The 9,437-nt window shown below is 35.7% G+C and overlaps 1 protein-coding gene across 1 annotated transcript; it reads left to right on the plus strand.

Moving 5' to 3' along the window:
* Window positions 1–2,191: 2,191 nt before the first annotated feature.
* LOC104213473 (uncharacterized) lies at window positions 2,192–7,276 on the plus strand. Its single transcript, XM_070158234.1, is given in 3 exon segments — window positions 2,192–2,409; window positions 5,354–5,479; window positions 7,000–7,276. Coding segments are annotated over 3 exon segments (621 nt in total).
* The last annotated feature ends 2,161 nt before the right edge of the window (window positions 7,277–9,437 follow it).

Below are 9,437 nucleotides of genomic sequence, written 5' to 3' on the forward strand. Positions count from 1 at the left end.
TCAGAACAAATTATATATTTGGGTTCATGAGTGAATGAGTAATCGGGTTTTGAGCATTTGGGCCCGGGGTCGATTTTTGACTTTTTGGGAAAAACTTTAGAAAACCTATTTTCATGCATTGGAATTGATTCATTTAGCATTTATTGATATAGTTAAGTAACTTGTGGCTAGATACAAGCGAATTGGTGGTGGAATTAAGAGGTAAAGCGGTAAATGAGGCTTGAATTGTGTTCGTGGCATCAAGGTAAGTGTTTGTTCTAACCTTAGCTTGGGGGATTATGAGTTGTGTCCTATTTTCTATGTGTTAATTGTTGAGTACGACGTATAGGCATGGTGACGAGTATCTATACGTTGGTGTCAAGCATGCCCGTGAGTCTTATACTATGATTACTGTGATTCTGTCTATATTGTTCATGTCTTATGTAATGATTTCTATTGTTGAGAAAGGCTTGTGGAAGTAATATTGGTATTTGAACATTGAAGAGCATTGGCTTAAGTTATAACATGATTTGAGGAAGTATAATTGGTAATTGAACCTTATAGAGCATTGACTCAAATTGTGAATTGGGTTGTGAAATAGATGTGAAAAAGAAAAGAGGATTATGATATTCTCTCCCTTGCGGGGATGTTGTTGTTTTAATGTTATCTCCCTTGCCGGGATGTTGTTGTTTTATTGTTATCTCCCGTGTCGGGATTTTGTTGTTTGATACTATTTTTCTTGCTGGAATTTTATTGTGAATTTGTTGATTTCCTTACCCTTATTGCTTTGTGATTGTTGTTTGGGTGAGGAATAGTGGTAAAGCATGAAGGGTGATGCCGTGTATTATTTTGGTGAGAGAGTGTTAAAGCATGAAGGGTGATGTCGTGCATGATATTTGTGAGAGAGTTTTAATGCATGAAGGGTGATGCCGTGCCGCACGATGTACCATTCCGTGCCTTTATATGAGTGTTAATGCGCGAAGGATCATTCTGTGCCATGATTATGTGAGGTAAAAACACGAAGGGTGATGCCGTGCCGATTTTATTGATTTTATGGTGAGGACGAGAGTAAAAGCACGAAGGGTGATGTCGTGCACTTGTCTTTGATTTATCCTGATTTCTATTGATAATTGAGTTACGGTGTTCTTTACATTTAACTGTTGGTTTCTGTTGCTATTGTTGTCCCCCGCAACATGATTTCTCCCTTCCTGTCTTTAATTGTCATGTTTTGTTTTTATTTTCCTCTTTGTATGATTTAACTGCACATGTTTAATTGGTAGTTTGGTCCTAGCCTCGTCACTACTTTGCCGAGATTAGGCTACGCATTTACCAGCACATGAGGTCGGTTGTGCTGATACTATACTCTGTACTGTGTGCAGATCCCGGTACTGGAGCCTACGGACTATAGCTTTGGGTTGCTGCCTTCAGTCTATTCGGAGATCCGAGGTAGTCCTGCAGGCGTCCGTAGGCCTTGGCGTCTCCTCCTATCCTTTTATTCTGTTTCTTTTATATATTTCAGACACAGTGTTGTAATAACTCTTTCGGACCTTTATTTGTAGTATTCCTAGACAGTCTGTGGAATTGTGACACCAGTTTTGGGTAGTTTATACATGGATTAGTATTGACATCTTTATTAAAATATTACATTTCAATCTTCCGCTTATTAAATTCCGTTGTTTATCTAATGTTGGTTATTAATTGTTAAAGGGTTAAAATGAGAAAAAGGTAAATAATTCAAATGGTCGGCCTACCTAGTTTTCACTAGTAGGTGTCATCATGACTACGGATAGTGATAAATCCGGGTCGTGACACTACTAGTAGGAGATTGTATTACACGCACTGGTAGCCTCATGTCATAAGCGTTTATTATTTACGGTTTGAATGAGTATAAGTGTTCAATTGACAATTATTTAAGTTTGAGGATCGACATGAAAAAGTGGTGTAAATACATGTGCCATTTAGGCTATTCTGCCAAATAAAAAATTAGTGAATACCATTAAAAATTCTTAGATGAAGCAAAACACGAAGAAAATCAAAAGTGGTGAAAAACAAGTTAGTCCTTACATTGACGACACGCGCTAACATCTGAACATCATTCTCTTTTTTTTTTCTTTTTTTTTCCGTATCTGAACATCACTCTGAAAATTCCTTACTATTTGCTTCTCCTCTTGAGGGTTTGGTATCTCTCGCTGATCTTCTCTTAATTGGGTATATGGGCGGAATGAGACTGCTGCCGGAGGAATCCGACGAGACGATGGTGCGAACACCGGCGGCAGCAACCGACTTGATTTCCGATGACGACCGGTCAGTTGCGGCGGACTCGTGGTCGATAAAGAGCGAATACGGAAGTACGCTTGACGATGAACAGCGTAATGCTGATGCCACTGAACCTCTTGCCGCTGTCAATTATCGTGCCGCCTCTAATTACAGGTTTTTCCTTTATATCTTTATTTTTCGCTCGATAGTAATTTTAATCTTTAATTTTGGTTTATGGAAATGTGTGTATAGATAAGTAATTTAGCCGGAACTTCATCGAGTAGAGCCTGTTGAAGTTAGCTGAATTTAAGAGCCCGTTTGGATTGGCTTAAAAAGTGAATTTTCATGATAAAAAACTTTTTAAGCCAAAAAGCAATAAGTTGGGTTGCCCAACTTATTGCTTTTGGCTTGTTTTAAGTAATTTTTAACTTATTTTAAACACTTTTAACTTTGACAAATGCGGGAAAAAGCTAAAAAAGCTTAAAAGTTGATTTGACCAACTTAAAAGCCAATCCAAACACCCTCTAAGTAACTTCTTAAGCGCAAAATACTGAAAAAAGCCTTTTAAGTGCTAGAGTTGGTTTTATAAATAAGTAGTTTGGATAGAAGTGCTGAAGCTGAAATTAAGTTGTTGCTGGTTTGGTAAAAATACCTACCTCTATTAAAATTACTAAAATATCCTTAAAGCTGGTAACTTTACAAAAGAGATGATTATTACACGATTATTAACTTTAACTGAATTTAATACAAATTAATTTGTGTCTCAATCCACTTTCGATACTAAATTGATTAGATAAATCTTAGATTCGTTTATGTTTTAATTTCGTTATCAAATTATGTTTTAGCATGAAGGACCATAGTTAAGAATGTTATTCTACTCTGAAATGTAATTAGTTTTAAGAATACTTAGAGCAACGAGACTCATGTAGCAGACGCAGAGTTTCCCCTTTCCTTACCAGTAGTATTAATAGCACTATTGTATTTTTTCATATTCTTAGAGCTTTATGTATACCCTGTTGTTTCATTCGCGTCAGCATTCATATTTTCTTGTTGTTACTGTATGGTGCTACTTCTTTTTTTTTTCCTCTTCTGCTTTTTCTTTTTTCTCTTTTCTTCTTCTTCTTTCTTCTTCTTTTTCCTTTCTCTTCTTCACTTTTTCTTGAGTCGAGGGTCTATCGGGAATAACCTCTCTACCTTTACCAGGTAGGGGTAATGTCTGCGTACACACACTACCCTCCCCAGATCCCACTTGTGGGATTAGACTGGGTTTGTTGTTGTTGCTCTCTCGTTTCCCATTTGGTTTTCATCTTTAATAAAAATAGTTATTCTCAAATATTGTCATTTTAGACAATCAAAAAAAAATTAATTATTTTTTTCAACTTTAGGGTAGATTCGTCAAATTACTTTTCTTATTAATCTATACTATATTAAAAGCACGAAGGCCCTTAGTGAAATGTCGTTCGCCTTTTTTCCCCTTTAAAAATAGAGTTTACGTTGGACAAGATTGTAATTTAATAATTTATTTCTAATATTTAGGATTTTGAAATCAAATAAATTAATTCGTATTAAACTTTTCCTTATTTGATCTATATAGAACTCCTAATATTTTGGGATTCAAAATCAAATATAATTAAGACAATGGTTCTTATATTTGGTAAATTTTTGTGCTTTTCTCAACCCTTTTTCCTTGAAATTAAACATGATTTTATTTTTCAAAAATTTTCGTTCCTACTTAATACTAGAAGAATCATAATTTCAATCATATTTGATTAAAATCTCATTCCTACTTAATGCTAGAAGAATTATAATTTCAATCTTAATTAATAGAAGTTTCGTTCCTACTTATTGCTAGAAGAATTATAGTTTTTATCTTATTTGGTAAGAACAACCACATACAGGTTTTCCTTGTATTAAAATTTTAAGCTATTTGGTAAACACAACCACATATAGGTTTTCATTGTAATGCAATTAGCCATAACTTTTAATTCAAATATATGCGGCATGTGAATATCAACAAAAGACGAGGTTGAGTTGCAAGTTGCCAGTACATTCGAACTTTCAGTAGGTCGCATTAATAACAATAATTTTCATAAAATATTCCTACAAAAATCCTCATACAATCACATCACAGTAGGATGATAACTAATGATTGAGGAGTTCTATTTTACAATTTCTTCTTTTATTGAGTTAGTGATATATAGTAATATTCACCATCCTCAAAATGTACGCTTTTCATTTTATAACTCAAAGAAAGACTAAAGTTACTCATAGAGATAGGTTACATGCGCAACGCGCGTATTCTAAGACTAGTATTTTCTAAAGGGCGTTAAAAATCTTATCCTGGCAAGTAGATGAGAATAGAGGGCTAATAGTGTGTATGGCTAATAGTGTGTATTTAACTGGTTTTAGCAGGTTGATTACCATCTTTGCAGGTAACAACTCCTTGTTTACTGTAGTAATTGGCAACATAATCTGATTGTGTAAACTTCTATACAGTATAGGTGTATAAAAATTAAACCATATCTCTTTGTATTGAGCCAAACAATTTTATTTTGGAGCTACTTAATGCTGGAAATGATGGTTAACAATGCTATTGAGGCCGCATTATAAGGTTAATCTTGAATGAAGTGATAGCTAAAGCTGCATATTATTTAAGTTATATATAGTGACAGTGTAATACGTGTATTTTACGGGTTGTAGTAGGTTACTTATCATCATCTTTTGCAGGTAACAAACCCTTGTTTACCGTAGTAACTGACATTTCAAACGATTGTTGTGTAAAAACTAAACCATTTTGTTTTGCACTAAGCCAGACAAATTAATATAAAAAAAATTTTGTGTGGGGGGGGGGGGGTATTAGTGCTGGAATGATGGTGAATAATTCTGTTGGCGCCGCATTATAAGGTTAATTATGAATAAAGTGGTGGCTGAAACTGCAAGTTTTCAAATGCTTGCCGTGTATTGCAAACAGTTGTACGAAGAGATCATTGATTAGAAACATCTTCTAAAATATTTTGCCTAGTGATATTGCACTTGTGATTAATTCTCCAGCTGTAAATTTCAACTGCTAAAGCTTTAAGAAACAAATATCTGATTTTTCATCTTTGTGTACGACCAGTTCTGACAAGGAGGAGCAAGATGCTGAAGGAGTTTCTTCAATGCTTGGTTTCCAGAGCTACTGGGATTCTGCATATGCTGATGAATTGGCAAATTTTCGTGAGCATGGTCACGCTGGTGAAATTTGGTAAGCATTAGCAGGACAAAACATAGCAACTTTTTCTGTTTTATCCATCCACTTAAGATGTCATTCTTTTACTTTTCTGTCACCATATTTGTAGTTTCAAAGCTTTCAATTTGTGCGTTGCTGTATTTAAACCCAATGAAGAGCTTATGAGCATAGCAATAATAGGTGGGTGAGAGCAATAATAGGCTTTACCTATCCACGGTTCCCGGTTCCTGAAAAAGAAGATTTAAAGGAAAACTTAATCTACCTTTACATTTGATGAAGGTCCTTTGATCGGTCATCTAAATTAACAGATCTGATTATATTATACAACGTCACTTATCAAATTTTCTGCTGCTCATGTTTTGTTGCAGCTGATTAAACAATGTCCTTTGGTGGAAGTTCCTCTAGTAATCTAGTAAATTGAACTGGTTTTGTGTATCGTGTTCCCCTCTTTCTTTACCTGCTAATTGCCTTATGCATGGAAACAGCTAATACTAACCCAGTGTAACTAACATACTGTAGTTGTGTTCTGCGTTCCCTTAGTCACACATTCATATATTACTATAGCTAGATGAAATTTGGGTATTAACGTTGAGACGTGTTATTATGTGTGTGGATTTGTCATGGAAGTGAGAGAGCAAAGGTTATTTCGGTAAACAGATGCATGAACTGAGGCTTCCATGTCCCGCCGACCCTCCAAAAAATAACTACTTTTGAACTAACATATTGCTTATCCGGAAAAAAAAACTAACTACTGAGTAGTGAGTTCCCACATGCCTTAAAGCCTAACACTATTTACAAATTTCTCACCAAAGATACTGGTAAAACCGTGCGGAATAAGGTGCATGATCATGTCAGCAAGAAGGTATTCAGATAATGCTCTATCCTCGGATTAAGCCCAATTTGTTGCTCTATCAAAAAGTTGCTGCTTTGGATATTAACGTGGATATGGTTAGAAATGCTTCACTTCTGAGCTTTAAAGATCTTCTATCTTGAACATGTCATAAGGTATTTCTCCCTATTCGTGCTTCCTATTATTTCATCATAGTAAACAAGAGAATGACAAAGTTCTATCTAATACTCAGCATTCTTGTTCTGCCTTTACATATAAAGAAACTTTATGCCACTTAGCTGACTGGTTGGAGGAAATAATCCGGATTCAGCTCTTGGTCATTATCACAGATATTTGGATTTAGCTCAGGATATATTTTTCTAGTAACAGACAATAGAAAGCAATATGGGGCTTTCTTACTGTCTTTACAAAGATTACCATTCCCAGCTCCTAAAAGAAAACCTGAAAGAGAAAGTAGCGATGGGATAGGATTATGGATCATTACAACAACCACAACTTAGCATCAGTCCCAAACAAGTTGGGGTCAGCTATACAAATCCTCACTTCTCCATCTAAGCTCAACTCATGTCATCATCATACCAAATAATAACATTGGATCATTGTGTTCCTTAAAAAATGATAATTCTAAAAAAAGCCGTTCATCAAAAATTATATTTTAATCTATTATTTTCCCGTCTTTTTGTAGGTTTGGTGCTGATGTTATGGAAATTGTTGCGTCCTGGACCAAAGCTCTGTGCAGTAACAATTGTCAAAATCACCTGTCAAATCACGTAGTTGGTGGCAACCCTCAACCTGTTGGGCTAGGTGAGAAGGACTTAGTTGATTGGAGTGTGCTTGATATTGGGACTGGCAACGGTCTGCTTCTTCAAGAGTTTGCTAAATAGGGGTAAAGTTGACTTTCTCCTAGCAATTATCTGTTCACTCTGTCATTCTGTAACTGCTATATGAGCTTTTCTGTCTGAACTATTTAGTGCAATGTCACGTCCTGAACCTGGGCCTGGACGTAACACGGCACTCGGTGCCTGACTACATGTGACCGAGCGAACCAACTGGCTGGCTGAATCAACATGTGATATCATAACATACTGAATGCGGAAGAAAAACTAACACATGCTGATATACTGAAAGTCTAAATGATATAAATCAAAGTGCAAAAATACTAATACAATTCTGAAATATATTTGTAGTCCACATGGCTTAATATGAAAAGCCTGCGACTCTGTCTAATTGTTACTCTAGTCTATGAAGCCTCTATTGAAATATTGAAAACACTGGCTATCTGTAAATACTGAAAGACTAAGATAATGATAATGCCCCGGAAGAACCGGGGATCACCAATAGCTGGTACGAGAATCCTAGCGCTTTGAATCATCAACCTGTAAATCATTACCTGCATCGTGAAATGCATGCCCCGGGCAAAAGGGACATCAATACATTTGAATTGCACTGGTATGTAAAGCAACTGAAAGAAAGAATTATAAATGCTGAAACTGAAACTGAGCTGATAACTGAGAATTGATAATTGATAACTGAAATGATAACTATTGAAATAGAAACTGAAATGATAAGTGATGACTAATAACTGATAACTGGTAACTGAAATGATAACTGATAACTGGGCTGAACAAAGGAAGTAAGGATATGAATACTCCCTCTTCTGAATGATGAACAACTTGTTTATCTGAATAAGCTACGGCCTCAGGCCCAATATATACGTGCACAAGCTACGGCCTCAGGCCTAAGTATACGTACACATAACTACGGCCTCATGCCCAAAAATGCATAAAGCATAAACTACGGCCTCAGGCCCAAACATGCATAAAGCATAAACTACAGCCTTAGGCCCAAGTATGCATAAAGCATATAAACTACGACCTCAGGCCCAAATACATGTGTTCAACATTCAGGAATTTAAATCAGAAACTGAGAATCATACTGCTATACATGATAGTGAAATACTGAATTACATGATTGAGTTACATGATACTGGAAAACTGGATCATACTAGGTTACATAATACTGGAATATTGAATGGGACTAGACTGAGACATGTATTCTTGAATTGATTATGAATACTGAAATTTCAACTGTATACTGAGTAATCTATACTAAGACTCGGGGGCATCAAACCCAAATCTATATTGAATACGCACTGAGCTCACAATGTTCAGAATGAAAGTCATGAGTGAGTTATGAAGCTATAGAATAGAAGTTCTACAACTATTCAAGAAACTAGGCTTAAATATATTTCTGAGGCAATTACAGTGTTTTGGATAGCACGCGACGACGAATAGCGACGAGGGCCCGCTTCAGTGAGGCGAGAGGCGCGCAGCGAAGCACTCGCCTTTTTGATGTGAGGCGACAATTTATACAAAAAAATAAAATATTATATATATAACTAAAAACTCAATAACAATAATATATTAATAAATATATCAATTTAAAAATTAAAAACTCAATAGATAGTCATAGACTCATAGTGGATTACAAGCTATATCTCGTTTAGTATTATCGGATGACGCCATTTCAACGCTGTTTTATAGACAAAAATTATCAAGTCAATATGCAATTAATTCTACTATATAAGACTATAAGTTAATAATTGAAAAAAGGGCCTCAAAATAACCTCTGTTTCTGAAAAAAAGGGCCTCAAAACAGCCTCTGTTTCTGAAAAAAGGGCCTCAAAGCAGCGCGAAAATGGCCATAACAGAGCCAAAGCATACCTCTGTATTTTGCCAAAAAAAACAGAGCTCTGTATTTTGCCAAAACAGAGCCAAAAAAAAAATTAAGAGAAGAAGAAAGAGGAAGTGAAGAACCTCTGTATTTTGCTCGAAAATTAGAGCACCAAAACAGACCTCTGTTTTTGCTCTTTTCGTCGAAAAACAGAGGAAAAACGAAAAAGGAAGAAGAAGAGAAGAAGAAGGAGAAAGAAGAAAGAAGAGAGAAGAAAGTAAGGAAACTCAGAGCTCATACCTAGTTTTTCAATGGCAGAGCTCAGAAGCGTGATGAAGAAGAAGATGGCACTTGGAAGAAACCTCAAGCTTGAGATGAAAAAGTTGAAGAAGTTGTTTTGTTTGAGCCCTAATCGCGACCTGTTATTTTAAGTTTTGTCTTTTTTTTTAA

Source organism: Nicotiana sylvestris, chromosome 9 (assembly GCF_000393655.2).
Source record: "Nicotiana sylvestris chromosome 9, ASM39365v2, whole genome shotgun sequence".
Lineage (NCBI taxonomy): Eukaryota > Viridiplantae > Streptophyta > Magnoliopsida > Solanales > Solanaceae > Nicotiana > Nicotiana sylvestris.